Source organism: Kuraishia capsulata, genomic scaffold (genome assembly GCF_000576695.1).
Source record: "Kuraishia capsulata CBS 1993 genomic scaffold, Kuraishia_capsulata_scaffold_2, whole genome shotgun sequence".
Classification (NCBI taxonomy): domain Eukaryota; kingdom Fungi; phylum Ascomycota; class Pichiomycetes; order Pichiales; family Pichiaceae; genus Kuraishia; species Kuraishia capsulata.
Genome location: NW_019172951.1, coordinates 351,613 through 377,333, shown reverse-complemented (window position 1 = coordinate 377,333; position 25,721 = coordinate 351,613). Strand labels below are relative to the sequence as shown.

Genomic DNA, 25,721 nt, shown 5'->3' with positions numbered 1-25,721 from the left:
TTCCAGACCGTGGCTACTGAGACAGGGCTTTAGCAAGCATTATCGTGTAACACACTACCTTTCATCTTCTCAGACTTCGCAAGAAAATTTTGTTCCTGGATATACGCCTGAGTGTGCTGTTGTTTACTTATCTACTTTGTACGTTTTGTCAAAACAAAGAGTAAATCAGTTCAACTAGCGCGTTTAGAAGACTGACCACGCCTTGACAAGACTTTTCCGCGATCCTATACTGATAGATTACGCAAGGGGATCGTGTTTTTTAGGTGAAAACGACCACATTTTGCAGAAATCGAGTACATCCATTTGTTAAGCCATGCCAAACTTTGACGATGTATCACACACACCACACTATAGACCACAGTTGGACTATCCTGTGTCGGTGATCCAGAATCTCACAGTTCTGCTGAAAGATGGAGAAACGACGGCCACGATATATCCGATCACTTCTCCTGATGAGTTACCTCAGGGTCTGCTTTCGTTCCTGTGTGAGGAGTTCAATATGGAGATCGAAAAGGGTGAGACCTTCCCCTTTTTTGATACTCTGATGCTGGAAGCATTTCAAAACTACTGGTTTGGATCATTTGCTGCAGTTATGGTGTTGGGATCCGCCCCGCAGTTGGACAGACCTAGACAGTGGGAAAAGGAATGCCTGGGAACGTTTTTCGTCAAGCCAAATTACCCCGGTAGATGTTCTCATATCTGCAACGCTGGCTTTTTGGTGAATGCTGGTATTCGGGGAAAGGGAATTGGTACGACTTTGGCGGAGTGTTACTTGGAATGGGCCCCTAGGCTTGGGTACACATACTCTGTGTTCAACTTGGTGTTCGAGACCAACATTGCTTCCAGAAGGATATGGGAAAACCTTCATTTCAGACGCATCGGAAGAATCAAGGCAGCTGGTATTTTGAAGGGGCATGATGACGCCGTCGATGCTCTGATGTACGGTAGGGAATTGGTTCCTGACAATGACACGGATGTCGGCACCTACAGGTTCGACAAGATCAAGTACTATCTGGAGACTGGAAAGTACCCACCTATGGCAGACAGACAGGAAAAGTCCAGACTGAGATCGTCGGCATCTCACTATAGGCTGCAAGATGGCAAGTTGCTGTTAAAGGGCAAAGAAGTTATCTCAGACCCTCGAAGACAATTGGAGATCTGTACCGAGATTCATTTACAGGGACACATTGGGATCAACAAGACCACTTCGACTGCTTCTGAAAAGTACCATTGGACTAGGATCAAGGATACGGCCTCTTTGGCCATCAGAAACTGTACGGAGTGTCGTGATCCAGCTAAGGTGTCTGTCTCGATGAAAGGAAGATCGCTTCCTGCTATCAAGAAAGCACACATTCTCCAAGAGAATCTTTTGCGGTCACCAAGGAAAATGCAAAGAACTGACGATGGCGTTACTTCAAGAGGACCTCAAGATGTCCAGGCGATGGTGGCTGTTGCTGCCGCTGCCCAACTGCACAATCTACCCTCCAACCAAATGGACCGTCAACATTCTCATGACAACGTGGACACTTCAATCTTGACGGGCGAGTTAGGATTGGATGATCCCGGTATTATGGCTGCTGTTGAGATGGTAGAGCGCCATTCGAACAACCAGCATCACACGCAACAGTATGGCGGCCACAACAACGCAGAACAGCAGTATACCAACTATCAGCAGTACTCTGCCCAGCAACACCCCCATGACAACGGTTCACGTCACCATCACCATCACCATCGCAGGAACAGTGATCAGAGCGACATACCAGTTGATCCTCAAGTTGCCAATGCGTTTGATGATGAACATGGCGGATCTGAGATGGAGATTGCGCGGGCCTTGATCCAGGCAAACGAGAACAACGACGGCGATACCAACGACAATTCGAACATATTTCAATAATGCAGCGCTATATGTTTTTACCGGCTCAACCAATTTGTGTACTATACCACTTAAGCTTATACCGAAAAAAAAACGAATGCATATGCACTACTGCATTTAAATATATGTTAACGTAAGTATGCATGCATTTATTCTATACAATGAAGCGTGTCTTCACTAATCAAAGCTCTAAATACAAAGAAATTCAAATAAATGTTTTCTGAAATTGACATTTTACGAGAGCATGCTGTTAATTCAGGTTCATCCGGAATTCCCAAATTCCCCAATATGAGAATTCGAATACCTGGATACAACGATATGCTTCTCTATTAGTTGATTTGCCTAGAAGTCAACACCGATAACCATTGCAAGCAAAGCCATTCTGACAAAGAGACCGTATCTCATCTGTCTGAAGTAGGCAGCACGCTGGTCAAAGTCAACTTCTTCACGGATCTCGTTGACTCTTGGAAGAGGATGCATAACACACATGTGTTGCTTGGCATACGACAGGATCTTGTTGTCAACAATGTAGGAATCCTTGAGTCTTTCGTAGTCGGCTGGGTTCGAGAATCTCTCCTGCTGAACTCTAGTGCAGTAGAGAACATCGGATCTGGCAATAAGCTCCTTGGTAAGCTCCTCGCTCTCCACAACAGTCATACCAGCATCGATCAGTTCTTGACGATGGTGCTCTGGAAGACGCAACTCAGGTGGGGCAACCAGTTGGATGCGCACCTGATAGTGTCTCAGCAGACGACAAAGAGAGTGAACAGGACGGCCATACTTCAAGTCACCCATGAAGGTAACGGTGATTCCGTTGACTGTTCCAAGCTCTTCACGGATGGTGAATAGATCCAAGAATGCCTGGGTAGGGTGCTCGCGAGCACCGTTTCCACCGTTGATGATTGGAACTGGAGAGTACTTGGCAGCAGTGTCAGCACTCTCTTCGGATGGGTGACGGATCACAATGGCGTCGGAGTAACAAGCCATTGTGCGGATGGTGTCTTGCAAAGTCTCACCCTTCTTAACAGAAGAGCCCTGCTCGGTAATGGCGACAACACGACCACCCAATCTTTGCATAGCCGCATTGAAGGACGAGGAGGTACGAGTTGATGGCTCGAAAAAGGCAGTAGTGAGCACACGTCCCTTGAGAATATCCAAGACACCTTCTCTTTCAACACCAAGGCGCATTTCCTGAGCAACGGCAAACAAGCAGTGCAAGTGCGAACGAGTGAACTGGTTCACAGACAACACGGAACGACGCAAAAATGGGTTGTTTCCTCTGACATAGGAGGTGATGGCATTTGGTGGAGACAGTTCACGGGGAGGCTTGGACACCAACTCAGCTCCGGTTTCAACTGCACCTTCCTCAAGAGAGGCACCGTCCTTGAGCATGCTCTCAAGGAAAGAACCACGACGAGCAATGGACTCAGAGTATCTTGAGAGACGTCTGGTGGCTGGAGACTGTGGCATATCGGTCACCTGGTTGAGTGGAGTGGAGATGATGTGCGAGTGATGTTGGAATCTAACAGTGTCCTGCTTACCAGAGGCCTCGTTTCCGGTAACCTCACCTTCAAGACACACGGTCTGACCATTCAAGTGAACACGCTCAACAGCAGCCTTCTTGTTCTTGAAAGGAGAGAATCCCTTGGCCTTGGACTTCAAAGAGACAACAAAACGGTCGAGATCAACCTCAACAGCAGAGTCCTGATCAACCAGATCAAAGATCTTGATTGGGGCATCATGGAATTTGGCAATGATGTCTTCAATGGTCAATCTTCCGTCCTCAACAGCCGAGAACAGCAATGGCAAACTATCAGCAATACCGACACCGGCAGAGCTGTCCTCACCTAAAGCTTGAGCAACCAGGGTTGGAATGCACCCAACGGAGAAACAGTCGATTTCATCGAGTCCCTCCCACAGAGCCTTCTGGTCATCCTTAGTTGGCAAGAAGTCAAGTTGAGGGTAGTCCTCCTGAGACAGGAATAACGAGTACACAGAAACATCACAAGTAACCTGCAGTTTCTTAGCCTTGGCCATAGATATCAAAGCCAAGTCATCGCGGCTAACCACCTCGGTGACATGGATCTTTCTGCTGTGAAGAGAAGCCAACAGGAGCATTGAAGCCAAGTCAGTCTTCTTGGCATCAGTCACGATTGGCTTAGCTTCTGGCCAAGTAGCAAAATGGGCCGAGATGGCGGACACCTTGTTGTTGGAGAACTGGTTGAATGGCAAGTAAAGGGCACTCGACAGCGAAGCAAGACTTGGAAGCTGATGAGCATTCGACTCAGAGGCTGCCACAGAGAAGGAGTAGTCAGTGAAAGCTGAGCCCTGAGCTTCCTCATTAGCAGCAGCCAAGGAATGGGCATCGGTGATACCAGCTCCAACAGCAGATGAAGGCAAGATTCCAGCAAAGGTGAATCCAGACTGCAAGGCAGTGCGGGTCACCTCTTGGATATCGGAAGATGTGAACGCGGGAACAAAGGTGGAAACACTGATCAAACCAGGAAGCTCGGCAACGTTGTGAGAGGTCTGAGCATCAACACTGGAGACAGAAAGGTCGATGTTTCTGGCAATAGACTCCACCAACAACTTGGCACATTTGACGTTAGTGACCAAAGGCACGGCATAGTCAACAGCCATACGACGAGTCAGATAACCCTTCGAGATGTAAGACGAAGGACGACGGAATCTGTTTGCAGAAGGCAAGTTGATGTAAAGATCAATCAGGTTGTTGGCCAAGTGCTGGGTCAAAGAGTATTCGGATTTCTCATCCTTCTCGTCGCTCAACACATCCAAGTACTGAACTGGAACGCCGTGTTCTTGGATGAAATCGGCAGTACCAGCAGTTGCAAAAAGACTGTAACCAAGCTCATAAAGCTTCTTGATAGAAGGCATGAGCTCCTGCTTCTCCTTGAAAGAACCAATGGAGAGCAAGATGTTCTTCTTTGGCAATTGGAAACCAGTGGAGATCAGCGACTTGAGATAAGCCTCGTACTTGTTGCGACCGAAAGTAGCAACCTCACCAGTGGAGGCCATTTCAACACCAAGAACTGGATCAGCACCAGAAAGACGAGAGAAAGAGAACTGAGGAACCTTGACAGCACAGTAGTCAGCTGGCAACTTCTGGCCTGGATATGGAGTAACTGGGATATCCATCATTGCCTTGGTAGCCATCTCGATCAAGTTGGTACCAACAACCTTGGACACAAATGGACAAGATCTGGAGGCACGGACGTTACACTCGATGACCTTGATCTCGTTATTCTTGGCGATGAACTGGATGTTGTAAGGACCAGTGACATCAAGAGCCTTACCGATCTTGGCTGTGGCCTCAACGATTCTGCTAACAGTCTCTGGAGCCAGATCCTGAGGTGGAACAATCAGAGTGGCATCACCAGAGTGAACACCAGCATTCTCAACGTGCTCAGAAACAACGTGCATGATGAGCTTACCATCCTTGGCAACGGCATCCATCTCAATTTCCTTAGCGTTCTCGATGTACTTGGTGATGACAACTGGGTAGTCTGGAGAAACCTCAACAGCCTGAGACAGGTAAGAGGCAAGATCGTCACGCGAATACACAGTGTTCATGGCAGCACCCGAAAGAACATAGGAAGGACGAACCAAGACTGGGTACGAAACCTTGTCGGCAAAGGCCTCAGCTTCCTCGAACGAGGTGAGCTCCTTCCAAGCTGGCTGATCAACACCAATCTTGTCCAACATACGAGAGAACTTGTAACGGTTTTCTGCCGAATCGATCATCTCCGGAGAAGTACCCAAAATCTTGACATTTTGACGGTGCAATGGCAGGGCAATGTTGTTCGAGGTTTGACCTCCCATGGAGACAATGACACCAGCAGACTTTTCAGTCTCGTAGATATCCAAGACACGCTCGAGGTTGATGGTCTCGAAGTACAATCTGTCTGCCTCGTCGTAATCAGTGGAGACGGTTTCTGGGTTGTAATTGACCATGACAGCCTTGAAACCGTTCTTGCGAAGGGTACGAACAGCAGTGACGGCACACCAGTCGAATTCGACCGAGGAACCAATACGATACACACCGGAACCCAAAACCACGACTCCGTGGTCGTCGAAAGTCACATCGTGGGAGTCCGCACTGTACGTCATGTACAGATAGTTGGTGAAGGCTGGGAATTCGGCTGCAACGGTATCGATCTGCTTGACAAACGGAACGATACCGGCTTCCTTTCTTAAACGACGAATGGCAACCTCATTGGAGTTCAAGAATTTGGCAATCTGTCTGTCTTCAAAGCCCAATTGCTTGGCCTGTCTCATGATAGAAACAGGCAAGTTTTCCTTGGTAACATAGCTGGCGATCTTCTCACCGAATCTGATCAGCGAGTCCAGCTTGTTCAGGAACCATTTGTCGATATTGGTGAGCTTGTGGATCTTCTCGACAGAGTATCCAGAAGACATGGCATTGGCAATGGCAAACAGACGTTGGTCAGAAGGAGTCTGCAGCTCAGAATCGATGTCGATGCTCATGAGAGCCTCAGTCTCGTTGAAACCAAGGTTCTGATAATCGGTGGATCTGATGGCCTTCTGGATAGCCTCCTCAAATGTACGACCGATACTCATGACCTCACCGACAGACTTCATGGAAGAAGAGAGCAAGCTCGAGACACGAGTGAACTTCTTCAAGTCCCATCTTGGGATCTTGACAACAACGTAGTCCAGAGATGGCTCAAAGCAGGCACAGGTGACCTTGGTGACAGAGTTCTTGATCTCGTTCAATGGGATGTTAAGACCAAGCTTGGCTGCGGTGTAGGCAAGAGGGTAACCAGTGGCCTTAGATGCAAGAGCGGAAGAACGGGACAATCTGGCGTTGACCTCAATAATGCAGTATTCCTTTGAGAATGGGTTCAAAGCATATTGGATGTTACACTCACCAACCACACCGAGGTGACGAATCACATTGACCGCGGTGGTTCTCAACATGTTGTAATCCTCATCGGAAAGAGTCTGCGAAGGAGCGACGACGATCGAGTCACCGGTGTGGATTCCAAGAGGATCAAAGTTCTCCATGTTACACACGGTAATACAGTTGTCGAAAGCATCACGAACAACCTCATACTCAATCTCCTTCCAGCCCTTCATGGAACGCTCAACCAGCACCTGAGGAGAGGTTGCAAACGCTTTGTTACAGAGCTCAATCAGCTCTTGCTCATTATCGGCAAAACCAGAGCCCAAACCACCGAGAGCGTAGGCGGCACGGACAATGACTGGGAAGCCAATGTCCTTCACGGCACTGAGAGCCTCCTCGACGGAAGAAGCAGTCTGAGACTTGGCACATTTCTCATTGATCTCGTCCATGGATCTGGCAAAAAGCTCACGATCCTCGGTGGTGATGATGGTGTCAATTGGAGTACCCAGCACAGTTACTCCAAGACTCTCGAACTCGTCCTTGAGCTTGATACCAACGTTCAAAGCGGTCTGTCCACCAAATGTACAGTAGATGGCATCAGGTCTCTCGTGAAGAATGACCTTTCTGACAAAGTCTGGTGTGACAGGCAAGAAGTACACCTTATCGGCGAGACCCTTAGAGGTTTGGATCGTGGCGATGTTGGGGTTGATCAGAATGGTATAGATACCTTCCTCCTTCAAAGCCTTGATGGCCTGAGATCCAGAGTAATCGAACTCACCAGCCTGACCAATGGAGAGACCACCAGAACCCAACACGAGCACCTTTTTGGCATCAACCCTTGGGAACTTGGCTCTGTTCTCCTCGATCTTACCACCGGGGAAAGCGACCGGCTTGAAGGTCTTGGTCTTCTTGAAGTCCACAACGGCGTCAATGAAGGTGTCGAACAGAAACTCCGTATCTCTTGGACCAGGAGTAGATTCTGGGTGGAATTGAACGGAAAAGAATGGCTTTTCCGTGTTGTAAATACCCTCGTTAGAACCATCGTTTGCGTTAACGAACAGTTCCTTCCAGCCAGAAGTTAAAGTATCCACATCAACAGCAAAACCGTGGTTCTGGGACGTGATGTAACATCTACCGGAGATGGTAGAAGTACATGGAATGTTGTGACCTCTGTTACCGAACTTCAACTTCAATGTGGACGCACCAGAGGCACGAGCCAGCAGCTGGTGACCGAGACAGATACCAAAGATTGGGGTCTTGGCCTCCTTCAAGGCAACCTCCAATCTGGTGATAACATTAGAGAGAATGGCTGGATCACCTGGACCGTTAGAGATGAACAAACCGTCGTACTCGTCCTTAAGGAAGTCGTAATCCCATGGAACAACCTTCAGCTCGACTCCGCGATTGACGAAACATCTGATCTGGTTGTATTTCATACCAACATCAAGGGCCAAAATGCGAATAACCTTGCCGTCTGGGCCAATCTTGGCTCCGTCAGACTTTGGCTTGAACACTTTGGGTTCCTTGATGGAGACACCTGCAACGATGTTCTTGGAGTTGGGGTCTTTCCATTCGGGAATGTCAAAGCATTCCTTCCAAGTCTCAATCGAAAGAGCCTTCTCGTTGAGCGTGTTTGGTTTCTGTAAGCAAAATCTACCAAGAGTAGATCCGTTCTCTCTGAGGGTCTTGGTGAGGGCTCTGGTGTCTACACCGTAGATGGCTGGGACACCTTGCTCCTTCAACCATTCGCCCAAGGAGCTTTTGGCCAGGAAATGGGAGTATTCCTCGGTGTAGTGCGAAACAACCAAACCGGCAACATGGATTCTGTTGGACTCGAAGTATTTGGGGAGACCTTCGACAAACTCATCCATGAGCTCACGGTCTGGAACACCGTAGTTTCCAACCAAAGGGTATGTGATCACCAAGATCTGACCCTCGTAGGAGGGATCGGTGATAGCCTCGGGGTAACCAACCATACCAGTTTGGAAGACTAGTTCACCAGCTGAGGCAACCTCGGCACCGAAAGAGTAACCTTGCAAGACCGAACCATCCTGAGTTTCTAGAGAAATGATTCTGTCTCCAGTCGACTCCATAGGAGGAGTGATTGGGTTTGAAAATTTGGCAGCAGACATAGGAAGAGTTTTCTAAGGTTTGAATGAACCTGGTGATGGTGTTAGCAAACCGGAAAAGCCAAAAAAATTTATGAGCCTCAAAGAAGTACGCGTTGGTGATGTTTACTAGGACTACGAAGAAGATAAGCCAATTTATCAGATCTTTCGATATGACGTTTGATTAAGCGTTATCTCTCTTCTTCTCCCAGTCAAAGCGATTTTGAAACCCAGTTTCCTTTCTGATACTCACCTTTCCAAAGTTTTAAACGAGTAAAAACAGAATTAGAGTGTGCGACCGGTAGAGATTTAGATCTGGGCCTGGTTGAGCTTCGATCTTATGGGGAATATCACCACGGATTGCAACGTCTCTGAACAGAAAGGATATGATTCGAAACCGCTCCTCTTAGGAGAAGAGAGAGAGAGAGAGAGGAAGAAGAAGAAAGAAGAAAAAGACTGAAACATTGGTTAGCCTTGTGTCTTTTGCAAAACTTGATGAAGTAAATTTTTTTTTACGCATCTGTCCGGGTAACATAGCTGCCGGTTGCACGACGTCACCTTTTCTTTGCAAGCGCACGCTTGCCCATGGTCTGTGGTCGTGCGCGGCCAGTCCAATTAAATTCTGAAAACGCTTCTGTGTGTTTGCGTTATTGGAGAGGCCGGCCAGACATTGACCGTACGTCTGATAACTTTGCAGTCCTTGAGGTGTGGGTTTGACTCATCAACCGATTAGACTTGAGGCTGACTCAATGGTTTTGCCAGGGAGAGGCAGGTTGGCCCCGAAGGACACTTTGGGGTTTAAAGTGCGAAGGAAGCTAGATAAGGTGGAGAAGGCGATCGGACCCTTCATTATCAAGATTATTCCAAGTTTCATTGTGGCCCACTATGTTTATATAATGTCTGTTTGCATTATTGGGTCCATTCTGATATATCCACAGAAGAACTTGAAGTATATTGATGCGTTGTTCTTTGCAGTTGGAGCGTCAACCCAGGCTGGCTTGAACACAATCGATTGCAACGACCTCACGCTGTTTCAGCAACTAGCTACCTATCTGATCGCGATGATTACCACTCCGATTTTCATCCATGGATCTCTTTCTTTTCTGAGGTTATACTGGTTCGAGAAGTATTTTGATGATATCAAAGTGAGTGCCAAGCAGAATTATAAGATGAGGCGAACTGCAACCTTTGCTGCTATGAGGTCTCAGACCATGGACTCTCAAAACCGCCGAACGAGATCGTTCAATATGACAGAATCTGGTGGTGGTGGCTTTGACATCGCTAGAAGAAACAAAACTTACCAGGAAGCTCTCAAAAACAATTCTTTGAGTCCAGGAATTGCTACTGAGACGTCTCCTTCCTCATCCAGCACGCAGAAGTCAACAGATTTGGACCAGCCCAATCAGGATATTGGGATGAAAATCCTTGCTCCGAATCACTCAGAAGTAAGCCCTACTTCAGCAGAATCGATAATGGAGAGTATAGACAGTGAGGTGGTACATTTGACTGAGCCTAGCGACTCAGAGGAGGACGTGGTGGAGAGAATACCCTTGGATCTCCAGTCTCCAGCACCTCCTCCTCCTGTGATAAGAACACTTCCACCGACGGAGAGTCCAGAGACAGATATGACAAGTTCGGCCTCAATAACACCATCAGTAGGCGATGCTGTGACTTCTCCGCAGATCAGTTCTTCTGAAGTCTCTTTAGGGGAGATGGCCGAACATTCTGGAGCCAAAGCTATAGAATTTGCGTCCTTGCCTCAGCCAAAGAGAGGCCGTATCGAGCCTAGAGACATGTACATGTCGATCGCTATGATGCAGAAAAACAAACAGATAAGCAACGAAAACGCAGAGTCAGGGCCTGCTTTGAGAATCAGTGGCCCGGCAGAAAGAGAGAGACACAAACACAAGCCTCGCCACGGCCACCATGGCCATCATCATCATCACCACCATGGACATTCTTTAAGTCCTCATGGACATTCAAGGGACGTGAAAAGTCCCGGTAGACACTCACGATCCCCCAACAGACATACCCACGAGATTTCAGAGCCCGTTGAGACAACTGATCATAACGAAAACCATTCTAACGATCAGCCTTCTGGCCAGGATTTGCACGAGGCGGATAATGAGGCCGAGATTTCAGGCCTTCGCCAGACGCCCACATCCATTCATTTTGCTGTGCCCGATATCCCTAGGCGTGATGGAAGACGAGACTCTCATTTGAGGCCTTTGAACCATGAAGCTGACAACGAGCTTGACGAGGTGGAAGAATTGGAATCATCGGATGAGGAGGATCCCGCTTTGATTGCAAGAACGCAAAGTCAAGTGGTCGGCAAGTCCGAAGGCAGATCTCAGTTGCCAAAGAGATCAATGACTCTTGATAACTCAAAGGGTAATGGATTGCTCAAGTCGAGCTCATTTGAACGGCAGATGCGCAAGAGATGGAGAAAGAGTCACCCCCTCAGAAAGCTGAGTAGGAAGCTCACCTTAACCAGGACTCGTTCTGGCCTGGGTGCAAGGCACCCTTCATCGGATATGACGACTACATCGGATGAGTTTGACTCCGAGGACGAGGAGCTTGCTCTTAACTTCACGTTACCTCCAAACAGATCTATGTCGACCAATTATCTTTCCTGGAATCCCACGCTGGGAAGAAATTCGACGTTCATTGCGCTGACTGACGAGCAGAAACAGGAATTGGGAGGTGTTGAGTACTGTGCACTGAAGCTGCTTTCCAAGATTCTAGTAGTATACTATATTGGCTTCCATTTCCTGGCATTCACTCTGTTTGTCCCATGGGTATGCAAACATCACAAATATGTCAATGTGTTGCGAGAAGATGGAATTGCACCTGCCTGGTGGGGATTTTACAATGCTGCAAGCACGTTCAATGATCTCGGATTCACACTTACGCCGGATTCTATGGTCCAGTTTGCTGAGGATACTTACGTTTTGCTCCTGTCGTGCTTTTTCATCGTTGTTGGTAACACCGGGTTCCCCGTTTTCCTCAGGTTTGTGATCTGGGTTATGTTTAAGTTGTCGCCAGAATTCTCCCAAACGAAGGAATCTTTGGGCTTTTTGTTGGACCACCCCAGACGTTGCTTCACGCTTTTGTTTCCCTCTGGACCAACCTGGTGGTTATTTTTCATATTATTGCTCCTGAATGCACTGGATTGGATCCTGTTCATCATCCTGGACTTTCATGCCAGCAGTTTGAAGAACCTTTCTGGAGGCTACAGAGTTTTAGACGGACTCTTCCAAGCGTTCAGCACCAGAACTGCCGGTTTTCTGGTTGTCAACCTCTCATTGTTGCACCCTGCAATCCAAGTCAGTTATCTTGTGATGATGTATATTTCTGTCTTGCCTTTGGCTATCTCCATTAGAAGGACCAACGTCTACGAGGAACAGTCTCTCGGAGTGTACTATGATGACGATTCAGAAGTGGACCAGGACATGAGCGCAAAGAACTTCATCAGCACACATTTGAGAAAACAGTTGTCCTTCGATCTGTGGTTTTTGTTCTTGGGCCTTTTCATCATCTGCATTTGTGAGAATGGTAAGATGTCCAATGGAGACGTCAACTTCGGGGTTTTCCAAGTGATGTTCGAGATCACGTCTGCCTACGGTACCGTTGGATTATCCCTGGGTTATCCGAACACGGATGCTTCGTTTTGTTCTCAATTCACTGTGATTTCAAAACTTGTCGTGATTGCCATGATGATCAGAGGTCGTCACAGAGGATTGCCTTACGCTCTCGACAGAGCCATCATGCTTCCTAGCGAAAAGATGAAACACCGTGATGACGTTCAGGCACACCATGCTGTCAGAAGAACCCAGAGTCTTTCCAGAAGTGCCACGGGCGTTTCTGGTGATACGGTTTCCGATGTTTCAAGCACCGATGGACGTTCACTGGCGGGAGCATTTAGACGTGTTAGCAGGGTACCCGGGGGAATCAAGAGAAAGTTCAATAATTCTGTTTCGGGTGTACATCCTGCCTCTAGATATTATGACTTCCCACTGCGGACGGCAGAAACCCAACCTGTTACGAGGCAATTCTCGAGAAGCTCCGGTTCTAGATCAGATCCTCGTCGTCACTCTGCCAATCCACGTGAAGAATACGCTGGTGATGGTGCGTCCATCGGCCGTAATCGTTCTTCAGTATCGATGCGCTCGCGTACCTCAGCTGAACCAATGGTATCTTATACTTCAGAACAGTTCTCAGGAGTCGAGAGCCCAAGTCTCGCCAACAGGCTCCGGTCCAATTTGGTCCATGATTTTGACCCTAAAAACATAGTGTCGGGTGGTGAGAAAATTCTCAGGTTTGGTGGAGATGCTTTCAAGAGGACACTGTCGATGTGAATCAATAAGTCTTAAAAGCTTTAGCGATGTACGATATCCAATGGTGCTGATTTTACTCTACCACAAGTTAACATAGCATAACTAATTTGGTCTCTCTTTGGAACCATCTAATTGTCATTTAGTTTTATACACCGGAGTAGTTATGAGGTTATATACAATCAGTTCCTCGGTTAGATTTTCTCGATAGGCTCATTTCTTTGCTTCAAGAGCATTCATGATCGGACTCATCGCTTCCTTGAAGCCCTTTCCTTCATTAGGGATTTCCAGAATTTGCTCACCACCCAGGAGATTTCTCAGCTTGAAACTAAACTCCCTGGCATTGGAGATATCGAAATACCACAATGATCCAGTAATAATCATGGAGAAGGTGGAGACTGCAAGTAATGATCCATGCGTCACCGCAGACAAGGCATCACGGTAGAATGAAAAGGATGGGGGAACGTGGTTGTGCTGGTAGAAGTTCGGCAAATCTAGACAAGGTTAGAATGAATACGATTGGATAAAAACGAATCTGGACACTTACACCTCCTGGATATCACTCCTCTGTATGCCACCTTTGAACATATGAATGTGGCCAGGGCGCAGCCGTAAAACAGTGACATCTGACGGAATCGCCTCTCGTTATATTTGCGCACTTCAGGGCTCAGCGCCGAAGAGTCTGTCTTGCCGATCAGCCTTCCAAAATCAATTCCTGAAACCATGATTGTATATGTATGTGGACTTTAAGATTCAGTAATCTAGTACCGAGTAGGACCTCGAAGCCTAGCCCTGGCGTTTTGCTGAAAAGCTGTAAGAGCTAGTGACCCGAGACTTTATGGCAGACAAAGCTCCACATCGAATATTAGTAGAAAGAACATCGTGTGTCCTCTTCCATTCCATCTATCCACCAGTGAAAGCAATTGATAAAATGCAGATAGACGAAATGGTCGACCGAACTTCATCAAATAGCCCCATCTCTGAGGACCACTCTGAGGTTTCACAGGAAGATCGCAGTCCCAATAAGTCGGGAACTGAGAAGACCCAGAGATCAGTTGAGGAGCACCGCAAATTGTACAAATATCTGCTTGCCAAACACAACACAAAGCTGCGCGAATTCACAGAACTGGCCAACCTGGAGAAAAGCATACGAAACTTGATACAATACCATACGCTTCGGAACAACAGTCTTGTGGATATAATAGAGTTCCTGGGAAAGACTGGTGAGACGAATGTTCCTTCTGAGCTGACGCCCGAGGCAGAACACGCAAAGCTTGCTGCCATTATTTCGAGGAGGCCTCAATTGAGCGAAACCCTTACAAATATCACAAAAATTGATAGTGAGCCTGAAAATGTGCTTCTGAGAGATACTCTGAAGGATTCGCTGTACATTTCCGAGTTGGCCAACCCCGTATTCAATCTCAAGTCTGTGGAGGATGCTGGCTCGATGGATCTCGAAGAAAACATCTACCGTCGGATTCCACAAGACCTGGTGGTGGAAGAAGACTCATTCTTAACCGAGACAGTGAGTGATACCAAAGATGAAAGTGACAACGCGAAGGACAAACCTGCTGAGCCCGCAAAGGTTGGTGTCAAATATGCTGACTTCGCTGAGTCCTTCCCCTTCTCTTCGACAAGATACTTGAAGCAATTGAGTCCACAATTGTTTCACAGCGAGGACCCAGATCAAAAGGCCCCAGAACTGGTTCCTGTGCTGCAAACCCGGAAGAGCGCTTCTTCGCAAGAGGTCCCCAATCCTAGAAAGACCAAAATTGAAGCTACTGAGTTCGGGAGCGCCAAAAAACGCAAAATTGCTCAAAACTGAAGAGTTTGCGATGCCCGGAGGAACCGTCGAGTTGTGTTAAAATGTCAGTGTCGTGAATGTTATTTTACAGGTATATGCCATGGGGTTATGTGGGACGAGTCGGACTGGGCTCTTTGTGTTGCTCTTCGATCGTTGTCGCACCAGTGGTCTGTTTCCTGGGAACGTAGGAACTCTGTTCCTTCGACCTCTTTCTATCTTTCTTGAGTAAAAGCTCCATCATCTTTCCATAGTTGAATAGTTCCAGAAGCACATAGCGTCTGGCACTGGGCTTGTACTTGTACTTTGACAGTACTTCAAGAGCTAACAGCAGCAGTGCTGGTTCTGTTTCGAAACTCGCAGCATGTTTGTGCTTTAATTTCGTCAAGGAGGTCATAGCCTTGGAAACATTGACCAACATATCAATCAGGCTCTCAAGAACGCTGTTGATAAGCACCATGTCATGGGAAGGGATGCCAGTTCCCAGCAAAGAAGAGACCACACTTGACGAACTACTCTTGCTGAGCTGAACCTGGGAACGTCTTCCATTGAGCATTTCTGCAACTTCTGAACTCTCGGGCTCTGATTGAGTCAGGATGTCTGCCGGTATTTTCTGGCTAGAAAAGCCATTTTCGGCACAGTTGAAGAAGGAACTCATACTCTTTGGCAAACAGAGAGGCAATGGAGAACCGTTTGCAGCCACGGTAGTTGACCATCCCAGATCGTCCAAGATCTCCATTCCCTCTGAAGTCTGTGCAATCAGCCCGAGAACATAGAAACATGTCCCCTTTAATGTCCAATTGAGTGTGTTATAACAGATGTATGATATATCCTCCACCACTCCGCTGATCTCAAGCATTATCGCACCATTGTCAGAGGAACCAATATGACCAACGGCCCATAGACTAGCTTTCAAATCCAAAATCAGCTTTTCCTGATCAAACATGGAAGTCAGATTGGTGTCATAGAGTTCTACCTCATGCTCGTTATATATCCTAGCAGAGTAAGAGCTTATGGTATTGCAAAATGATGTGAATGTTTCCGTTGATCCAAGAATGTTCATGCCTGACTTGGTCTTCACCAGCTCACCAAAGAAATGCTGAGGAACAGATCTGGTGTCGGAGGTGCTTGGTTCATCAGCAGATGCGGTAGTAAGTACTGGTCTCACATTGAAGATTTCGACAGCCAGTAACTTCTCTACTTCATAAATGTAGGACAGATTTTTGTACTCAATCCAACTCTCCAATTCGGAATCGATGAAGTTGATATCGGAAAGGTAGCGAAAACCCACATCTGTTGACATTATTCTCAGCAACAAAGGCATTGCGGTCCTCCCCAGATGGTCCAACGATGGACGCTTCTTAACCAGCTGTAAAATTTTCTCCTTATCAGAACAATAATGGTCCAGAAGTTTCACTGCAATATTGCAAACCTCCATATCTGGATCGCAAAGCTGTGTCACCAGAATACTGCAAGCGAAGTCCTGGCATTCCTCGATCAGCAACAGATTTGCAAGATGGTTGGTAGCAAATATTCTCATGCTGGTGTCTCCAGTGGTAGCTACTTTGCGCAGCAAGATCCTGAGATGGGTTTGGTATCGATAGTCCATCTCTTTGATAAAGAGCTTGACCAGATCATCTCTTCCTGTTCGGCGTTCGGTGATGTGGTATAACATGTTGTAGATCCACCATTGCCCCAGCATTTGCAGACCATTAGGATCTGACGAAAGTACTCCAAGCATCTTGAAGTATCCATGACACGCGGTATTTTCGAGTTTTTGACGCGAAAATACTGGATCTGCAGCAGTGATACCACTGTAGGGATCGACTTGAGCTAGACATTCAGCTATCTGGGGGAGTAGCTTGTTCTCTGATAAATGTTTCACGCCTTCTTGACATGAAAGAAACATCCTGAAAATTTCGCACCCTACCCGGATGTACTTTTGGCTTGATTTCGTTTTCCTAGAAGCAGAGAATCTGTATTTGAAGGGTCTGAAAAACGACATGAGACGTTTCAAAAACTTGGTAGTTTTGATGGTCTCCTCGAGACGACGAGGACTCATCAGTGGCCCAGTAATCAAGTCAGAAAGTAAGTTCCAGTTCCACTTGGTATAGTCTTTAGTTGTCATAACTTGGGTATCTGCTATCATTTGCTTGAATTCTGAATCATCAACCATATATCTCACTTTCGATCTTGCTTCTTTCGAGAATTGATTGATAATGTCCACAGGCTTCCCAGGCATTCCCAAAGAGTATCTGCCTTTACCCTCTTTGCGGACATTACGTTCGACCAAAAATGACACGGCCGTTGGTAAGTTCTTGTGAAGAACCTCGCTTTCACGAACCAAAGGTAGCATAGCCATATAGTCTCTCTCGTGAAAAAACTCTTTGGGTATCAAACTTGATGCTAGTGTCATGATCTCAGACAGGAGAAGAAGAGCCTTGCGCGTACTCTTATCGTTGTTGCTGAGGATAACAGATTTCAACTTATCTATCAGTCCACAATCAATGGAGGCTCTCAGAAGAAGAGCTGTATGTTGGTTGACAATCGAGGACTCACTCTCCAAAACAACTTTTCGAGAGTTGTTTTTGCTCGAGTGTGTGATGGTATAAGTAAAGTTTTGGTATGAGTCAGTTCTTGTTTTGTTCGATTGCACCCATGGAAGAGTCCTTATTCTCAGAATATCAAGGAAAACGTGTACAATGATGCTCCGCAAACTGGGCGAATCATATGTCAAGCAACTGATGAGACCTTTCAGATGGGAGAAGCTCTTTTCAGAGAATGCAATCATGCCTGGCCATGTCTTCAGAATGATAGTTAGCAGAAAAGCGACATTCTGCAATCTCTCATTTTTGGCATGACCGTCCATGAAGGGCGCGATGATCGACGATATCGTGTATTCCTGAAGGACGTACGTCCTGGTAAGCGGAAGCTCGAACATCTTGATGATCGTTGCTGTGCTAGCAGCAGATAAGTCAAACGGACCATCAGTAATACTCTGAATAATGGCTCTCAAGCCATTTGCCTTATACAGGCTTTGAGGATTCAATAGAGCAAGTTCACACAATGTTTCCAGAGCAATTGGCCTCAATGCGTCATCGTTTGTTTCTGCCACTGCAACGATGGCCCGAAAGCTGCCAATACTGAGTTCATGGACGCCTCCGTCGATTTCTAAAAACTTCCGAAAGAGTTTCAGTGCCTGTTCCCTTTCCGCGGTGTACTTGGGATCCTTGGCAAGAGATATTATCGCAAATGAGTCCACTCTCAGTGACTTCAACACAGACAAAGTTGACAGATCAGTTAGGATATACCTGGCTATTCTGAACCCACACGCGACAACCTCGGAGAGGTTATGAAGCAGCAAGAATTGTAGTCTGTGGCCAATCGAGGTGAGCACCAAATCCTCTCTCAATGACGAATATTGTTGAAGGAAGACCACTAGCTCGTTCGACTTGTTGAGCAGAAACTCCGGGGAATTATCCTTATCTCCCAGGGATTGCAGGATATCAGCCAAGATCCAAGTTGGACTTGTTGTTGACATATCTATAGGTGTCCTTGCGTCATCGCTGAAAGAGTCAGAAACATTTGTGGCTAGCGTGTTGCTCCGAGTACGAGTTGTCTGGTCGGTTTCCTTATCTTGAATCCTTTTCATGGCCTCTATTTTCTTCTCCAGAGTGATGATATTTCTGTTGGCATCCTCCAGTTCAGACTGAGTACGCATTCTAGCTTTGTGAGTTGTGTTGTTGTAAGCCGGTAAACTCTGATTACCCAGAAATGACATTCCCGTATGATGACTAGAAGGCAAGGAAACGTCTGACACTCTAAGCAACTTCTCTGCACCGGCCCTCATACGCTTTTGTTTGGCCAACTCCGATTGCAAAAGATTCAAATTGCTCAGCGAAGGTACAGACTTCAGCTTGGGAGAAGGCGTATCCTGACTTTCGGACTTTTTCATGCTCTGGAAGCCAGTTGTATTCTGTAGACCCGATTGCATGGATAGGGCTGAATGGCCGCGTCGTAGTACCGGATTTTTCCTAGCATCATCCACAGCAGACAAATCCACCGATTGTACGGCATCCGGCATCATCGATTTGCCAGTAATGGGTTCTTTTTGAATTGTGCGTGCCAGTTTGCAGACGTTATTACCTGAATCCCACAACATTGTATGCTTAGCATGTCTGTATTGTGTTGGTAGTGTGTTGGATGATTTGGTGCCGCACTCTCAGATCTGCTGCTGAAATCGGCGTGTGAATAATTAATCTGATCTCAATCCATTAAAGTACAGACATATAACTATGTAATGAGTCAGACATTCGCTTGTCTCTCATAAAATTCGATTATTTGGTCACTGCTGGTGGCATCTTCGGGCCCTTTATCATCTCTGATTCTGATGAAGCGAGGGAATCGTAACGAGATTCCCTTACCATAGTTTGCCGCACCAGCCTTGTAGATTGGGGATAGAGATAGATCCGCCGTCAAGACTTCAAATACCAGCGTGGGTTCAAACCACACGTCTGGAAGCGCGTTAGAGTTATTCTTCTCGTAAACAAATGATCCTTTGGGTTTGGACAATTCGGTTGGCTTGAGAGTCTCAGATAGCTTCTTCAAATCATCTTCGCTAAACCCTGTTCCAATTTTGCAAGCAGTTTCGTATTCTCCAGTGTCCTGATTATAAGTAGCAAGCAAGAATCCACCATACCAGCCTGTTCTCTTACCTTTACCGATGTAACCACCCACGACCACAAGGTCAAGCGAGTCGCCAACACCTTCCAAGTAGTCCTTCTTGAGTTTCAGCCAGTTGCGTGATCTCTTGGAAGGCTCGTATCCGGATTCACTCCCGTTGAGCGTTTTCACCATGAGACCTTCACAGGCGTCCTTTACAGACTGGTCCAAAAAGCCTTGAATCTCATCCACATTGGAAGAGTCCATTCCCTTGGCATACTGAAACTTGCCCTCTATTGGCTCCAAGTTATCCTTCAGTAAGGATCGTCTCTCTTTGAGACTCTGCGTGATGAGAGATTCACCATTGTAAAAGAGACAGTCAAATGCAAAGAGACAGACTTGGACCTTTATATCGCTGGTCTGAACATCCTTCCTCTTTCTAGTTGATAAAACTTGGAAAGGCAAAATCTTCTTCTGCTCTACATCCCAAGCCACACACTCACAATCCAGTATTAGGGTATTCACATTTGGGTTGGAGGCCTTCATTGCTTTCACTACCGCAATCAAGTCCGGGTACCTCTCACTCATATCCTCAGAGTTACGGGAGTAGATTCGGATGGATCCATCTTCAAGCAAATGAAGCTGTGCACGTTCGCCATCGTATTTATACTCGCATGTGAACTCTTCGCCCTGGAATTGGTCCAAAATCTCAGTAATCGACTTGGTCGGCTTTGCCAGCATAGGCTTAAGCGGAATACCAGGTTTGAGAGTACAATGTTCGACAATGTTCTGGATACCATATTCCAAAGCAGTCTTGATGATCACCTCGTAGTTCGGCGTTTGACTAAATGCGACTTTGATCTTCTCCTCTGCCTGGACAAGAGCTTCGGCTGTTCCCTTTTTATTCCTTTTGGAAGCTTCGTTCTCAACAAAAGCTTTTGCAAGAGCTACCAGCACGGACTTCTCGCCAAAGTTGATCCGCAGTTTTCCTTCCAACGAACGCATCAAAAACTTCGCCTCCTGGTTCTCACAGGCGGTGAGCATCTTGTTGATGATTCCGATTTTGCGTGCCTGAGATGAGTTGCCGGTCATCCTGGCAATCTGGGTGAGATTTTCAAACACCACGGGAACAGTCAGTGGCTTTGGCTTGAACATCGTCGGCTGTCTTGATCTGGATTGTTGAGCAACCAAACCAATATCACCAACACGGTGGTAATCAGCCTTGATCTGCGATGCTGCACGGCCAGTTCCCTCTGCTATCGCCTTCAGTAGCAACGTTTCACCAAGGCCGAGCTCCAAACCCGGTTCATAATCAGGGCCCAGGCGATTGATCATGAGATACGTCACCTGTATCAACCCTTCTGGACGGTCACTTTGAAGAATCTCTTGAAAAAACTCACTTGCAATTGCCAAGTTTTTAAGTCGGGCCGATTCCTGTTCCAACTTCTCAAATACATCCGCTAATGCAGAATAGGGAATCGGTTTCGAGTTGCTGATGGGTGGAACGTGGGTACTTTCCTTAGTCTCCTTGGACAGAAGCTGTTTTGCATCGTCAACAGCAAATATAGGCTTATTCGGTGACTCCGACACAACTTCCTTGTCCTTTTCGCTTTCACTGTCAGTTTTGGGATCTGGCGTCAACTCTGGAGTGGTGATTTCAATCTTCTGCTTCTTAGCAACGGGAGCGGAGGCGCTGGCTCTCGCGCTGCTGAAAAAACTGCCCAAAGTCTGCTGCTTGGACATAATCGGTAGCGAATGAGGAATCAGGGCTTTTCTAACGAGAGACCTCACCAGCATGCTCTAGAGCGAAGAAATTGCGACTACGACTGTTGCAACAAGACAGCGGCCTTCACGCAATCGCGGACGCGTCGTGTGTGTGAGACACAACTCGAGCTTGCATACGTAATTTATTAGTCAACCATTTACCGGGGTCTGACAACCCTGAGCGAACGGGACGCACCCCCGCTATCACGTGCACAATCGCAATGCATCCTTGTATCACGTGCAGCGACCAAAGCCCAACAGTGTGCGGGTCAAACCACATGGGCGCCAGCATTGACTCTGTGCGCGTTGAATTTTTCACTTGCACGTCGGGCTTCATATATAGGCTCATCGTTCCCTTTCCTTTCTTCTTTCCTCTTTTTCTTCCTTCCACTAAAGATTTGAATCTATATTAATTGCACAATGGTTGAATCATCCGTTCTCGGTTTCCCACGTATTGGTGCCCTCAGAGAGTTGAAGAAGGCTACCGAGGCCTATTGGTCCGGTAAGGTCGACAAGGCCCACCTCTTCAAGGTTGGTCAGGAGATCAGAGAGAAGAACTGGAAGTTGCAGAAGGCTGCTGGTGTTGACATCATACCTTCTAACGACTTCTCTTTCTACGACCAGGTTTTGGACCTTTCGTTGTTGTTCAACGTGATTCCAGACCGTTACACCAAGTACGATCTCGAGTCGATCGACGTTTTGTTCGCCATGGGTAGAGGTTTGCAGAGACCAGCCACTGAGACTGCCAAGGCCGTTGACGTTACTGCTTTGGAGATGGTGAAGTGGTTTGACTCCAACTACCACTACGTGAGACCTACCTTCTCGCACTCCACTGAGTTCAAGCTCAACGGAGCCAAGCCAGTGGACGAATACCTTGAGGCCAAGGCCCTCGGAATTGAGACCAGACCAGTTGTTGTCGGTCCAGTCTCGTACTTGTACCTCGGTAAGGCTGACAAGGACTCGCTGGATCTCGAGCCAATCACCTTGCTCGAGAAGATCCTGCCAGTCTACGTTGAGTTGCTGCAGAAGCTTGCTGCTGCCGGTGCCACCTCCGTCCAAATTGACGAGCCTGTTCTCGTTTTGGACTTGCCAGAGAACATCAAGGCCGCCTACAAGACCGCCTACGAGACCCTGGCTGCTGCCTCCGGTCTTCCAAAGTTGGTCCTCACTACCTACTTCGGTGACGTGAGACCTAACCTCGAGGCCATCAAGGGTTTGCCAGTCTCTGGTTTCCACTTTGACTTCGTCAGAGTTCCAGAGCAGCTTGATGCTGTTGTTGAGATCTTAACTCCAGAACAGACTCTTTCTGTTGGTGTTATTGACGGTAGAAACATCTGGAAGGCTGACTTTGCCAAGGCCATCGCCTTTGTCGAGTCTGCCATTTCCAAGGTGGGCAAGGACAGAGTTGTTGTCGCCACTTCTTCTTCCCTGTTGCACACTCCTGTTGACCTTGAGAACGAGAAGAAGCTCGATGCCGAAATCAAGTCGTACTTCTCCTTTGCTACCCAGAAGGTTGCCGAGGTTGTGACTGTTGCCAAGGCCATCTCCGGTGAGGACGTCTCTGCTGCCCTCGAGGCCAATGCCGCCTCCATCAAGGCCAGAGCCGAATCCACCATCTTGAACAATGCTGATGTTCAGGCCAAGGTTGCTGCCATTGACGAGTCCCTTTCCACCAGAAAGGCTCCTTTCCCAGAGAGACTTACCGTGCAGAAGGCCAAGTTCAACTTGCCTCTGTTCCCAACTACCACTATTGGTTCTTTCCCTCAAACCAAGGACATCCGTATCAACAGAAACAAGTTCGCCAAGGGTGAGATTACCGAGGCTGAATACGACAAGTTCATCGAATCCGAGATTGAGAAGGTTGTTAGATTCCAGGAGGAGATCGGCCTCGACGTCTTGGTGCACGGTGAGCCAGAGAGAAACGATATGGTTCAATACTTTGGTGAGCAGTTGAAGGGTTACGCTTTCACCACCAACGGTTGGGTCCAGTCGTACGGTTCCAGATACGTCAGACCACCAATCGTTGTGGGTGATGTTTCCAGACCAGCTGCCATGACCGTCAAGGAGTCTGTGTACGCTCAGTCCATCACCAAGAAGCCAATGAAGGGTATGTTGACCGGTCCAATCACCTGTCTCAGATGGTCTTTCCCAAGAAACGACATCCCACAGAAGACCCAGGCCCTCCAATTGGCCTTGGCCTTGAGAGAGGAAGTTCAAGACCTCGAGAAGGCTGGTGTCACCGTCATCCAGGTTGACGAGCCAGCTCTTAGAGAAGGTCTTCCACTCAGAGCCGGTAAGGACAGATCCGAGTACCTCGAGTGGGCCGCTGAGTCTTTCAGAGTTGCCACTTCCGGTGTCGAGAACTCCACTCAAATTCACTCGCACTTCTGCTACTCCGACTTGGACCCTAACCACATCAAGGCTTTGGACGCCGATGTCGTTTCCATCGAGTTTTCCAAGAAGGACGACCCCAACTACATCCAAGAGTTCTCTGAGTACCCTAACCACATTGGTCTCGGTCTCTTCGACATTCACTCCCCTCGTATTCCATCCAAGGAGGAGTTCATCGCTAGAATTGGTGACATCTTGAAGGTGTACTCGGCTGACAAGTTCTGGGTTAACCCAGACTGTGGTTTGAAGACCAGAGGCTGGGAGGAGGTTAGAGCCTCCTTGACCAACATGGTTGATGCTGCCAAATTCTACCGTGAGAAGCACTCTTCTTAGATCAACAGATTTAAGGCTTGCGCTTCTCGATCCAACTCTGCTACATTTATTCAACATTAATGTCTGCATTTACGAATCAAGAACGAAGCTTCGTGCGCCCCATACGCACAGCTATTCAAACGCGTTTGCTTTTGCAAGTTTATTATTTTTTTATTGCTATTGACACGGTATCATTTTGGGATTTCAACATCGGTATATGTTTTAAAAAAGTTTGTTTTCAATTCGAGTAGAGAATGTAAATCAGCTTGAAGCTTCCAGCACTGAAAGATTCAGCCTCAAGGCTGTGCAAAGAGTAGTCCCCAAGCCAAAAATATCAATGTAGCTTGGAGGTGGCAATCTGGAGACGTATTGACTGTGTTTCGTTCTTTATTAAACGCTTGATTGCTTCAATTGTTCCGATATTAAACTTCAAATGAGCGACAGAGACACGACTATTTCCGAGTTTGTGGCCATCACTAATGCGCCGGCTTCAGTTGCGTCGAAGCTCTTGCAAGAGAACGACTGGGATCTAGAGAGCGCCGTCAGCGAGTACTATCTCCAACAGACCGCTCAGCCCACTGCCGGGTCGTCATCAGCTGCTGCTGCTGCTGCTTCTTCTCATCACCACCAGGGTCCGGCAAATTATGGTAGCAAGAGGTCAAATTTTGGTTCGTTCGCTGATTTGAGGAGTGACGATGAAGCTGATGACAAGACTGACACCAACTTTTTCACTGGGGGCGAGAAGTCTGCATTGCAAGTGGAAGACCCTAACAAGAAGGATCCTCTTGGAATAGTTGGTGATCTTTTGAGAAAAGCTCAAGAATCTGCAAATGAACCAGACACTCGTCCCTCAGCAACCCAGCAGGCTAACCCTCGCCAATTCAAAGGAACAGGATACAAATTGGGCAGTGAGGATGTTCCCTCTCAAACTATCCCAGACCCGCATGCTCACCTCAGACAGCCGCTAGAAAAAGTCACGAGAACCATCACATTTTGGAAGGAGGGATTCCAGGTTGGCGACGGCAAGCTGTATCGATATGATGATCCAGCCAATGCTGCGTATCTGAACGAGCTGAACAGCGGTCGTGCACCTTTGGCTCTTTTGGATGTGCAATTCGGCCAGGACGTCGACGTGAATGTGATGAAAAGATTGGATGAAGACTACAAGCCTCCAAAGAGAAAGCTTGGAGGGTTTGTGGGTAGTGGCCATAGATTGGGATCTCCCGTTCCAGGTGAACCAGTTGTTGAGGAGGAAGTACACGAAGTAGAGAAACCAGAGACTGAAGAGACGAAGCCAGAGGCCGTGAAGGTCAGCACCTCTGTCCAAGTTAGGCTTGCCAACGGCACCAGAATTGCTCAAGGATTTGATGCCAACGATCCTGTGAGTAGGATCTTTGACCTGGTGAGGCAAAATACATCCGAATCGAGACCCTACATACTGTCTCTGGCCTATCCTCTCAAGCCCATAGAAGAGTCCAGTGCTACGATCGAAGAGGCTGGCCTCAAAAACTCTGTCATAGTTCAAAGATGGAAATGATTTTCTGAGCTGGAATTAGCTTACTCAGAAGTACTTTAATCACAGAATTTTGTC

The 25,721-nt window shown here is 47.3% G+C and overlaps 9 protein-coding genes across 9 annotated transcripts; 5 read left to right on the top strand and 4 right to left on the bottom strand.

Moving 5' to 3' along the window:
* Positions 1-313: 313 nt before the first annotated feature.
* Positions 314-1,894, top strand: KUCA_T00001482001 (uncharacterized protein; the record flags this gene model as incomplete). The annotated part of the gene is made up of 1 exon (XM_022603665.1): positions 314-1,894. One exon carries the CDS (start codon positions 314-316, stop codon positions 1,892-1,894), a length of 1,581 nt encoding a protein of 526 aa, XP_022457524.1.
* Positions 1,895-2,215: 321 nt separating this feature from the next.
* KUCA_T00001481001 (uncharacterized protein) lies at positions 2,216-8,890 on the bottom strand (the record flags this gene model as incomplete). Its single annotated transcript, XM_022603664.1, has 1 exon — positions 2,216-8,890. The coding sequence occupies one exon, from the start codon at positions 8,888-8,890 to the stop codon at positions 2,216-2,218; it is 6,675 nt and encodes a 2,224-aa protein (XP_022457523.1).
* Positions 8,891-9,615: 725 nt separating this feature from the next.
* On the top strand, positions 9,616-13,224 carry KUCA_T00001480001 (uncharacterized protein; the record flags this gene model as incomplete). The annotated part of the gene is made up of 1 exon (XM_022603663.1): positions 9,616-13,224. The coding sequence occupies one exon, from the start codon at positions 9,616-9,618 to the stop codon at positions 13,222-13,224; it is 3,609 nt and encodes a 1,202-aa protein (XP_022457522.1).
* Positions 13,225-13,413: 189 nt separating this feature from the next.
* On the bottom strand, positions 13,414-13,925 carry KUCA_T00001479001 (uncharacterized protein; the record flags this gene model as incomplete). Its single annotated transcript, XM_022603661.1, has 2 exons — positions 13,414-13,694; positions 13,748-13,925. The coding sequence occupies 2 exons, from the start codon at positions 13,923-13,925 to the stop codon at positions 13,414-13,416; spliced, it is 459 nt and encodes a 152-aa protein (XP_022457521.1).
* Positions 13,926-14,038: 113 nt separating this feature from the next.
* Positions 14,039-15,025, top strand: KUCA_T00001478001 (uncharacterized protein; the record flags this gene model as incomplete). Its single annotated transcript, XM_022603660.1, has 1 exon — positions 14,039-15,025. The coding sequence occupies one exon, from the start codon at positions 14,039-14,041 to the stop codon at positions 15,023-15,025; it is 987 nt and encodes a 328-aa protein (XP_022457520.1).
* Positions 15,026-15,110: 85 nt separating this feature from the next.
* Positions 15,111-19,088, bottom strand: KUCA_T00001477001 (uncharacterized protein; the record flags this gene model as incomplete). The annotated part of the gene is made up of 1 exon (XM_022603659.1): positions 15,111-19,088. The coding sequence occupies one exon, from the start codon at positions 19,086-19,088 to the stop codon at positions 15,111-15,113; it is 3,978 nt and encodes a 1,325-aa protein (XP_022457519.1).
* Positions 19,089-19,306: 218 nt separating this feature from the next.
* Positions 19,307-21,460, bottom strand: KUCA_T00001476001 (uncharacterized protein; the record flags this gene model as incomplete). Its single annotated transcript, XM_022603658.1, has 1 exon — positions 19,307-21,460. The coding sequence occupies one exon, from the start codon at positions 21,458-21,460 to the stop codon at positions 19,307-19,309; it is 2,154 nt and encodes a 717-aa protein (XP_022457518.1).
* Positions 21,461-21,847: 387 nt separating this feature from the next.
* Positions 21,848-24,151, top strand: KUCA_T00001475001 (uncharacterized protein; the record flags this gene model as incomplete). Its single annotated transcript, XM_022603657.1, has 1 exon — positions 21,848-24,151. One exon carries the CDS (start codon positions 21,848-21,850, stop codon positions 24,149-24,151), a length of 2,304 nt encoding a protein of 767 aa, XP_022457517.1.
* A 412-nt stretch (positions 24,152-24,563) lies between these two features.
* Positions 24,564-25,667, top strand: KUCA_T00001474001 (uncharacterized protein; the record flags this gene model as incomplete). Its single annotated transcript, XM_022603656.1, has 1 exon — positions 24,564-25,667. One exon carries the CDS (start codon positions 24,564-24,566, stop codon positions 25,665-25,667), a length of 1,104 nt encoding a protein of 367 aa, XP_022457516.1.
* Positions 25,668-25,721: the final 54 nt, after the last annotated feature.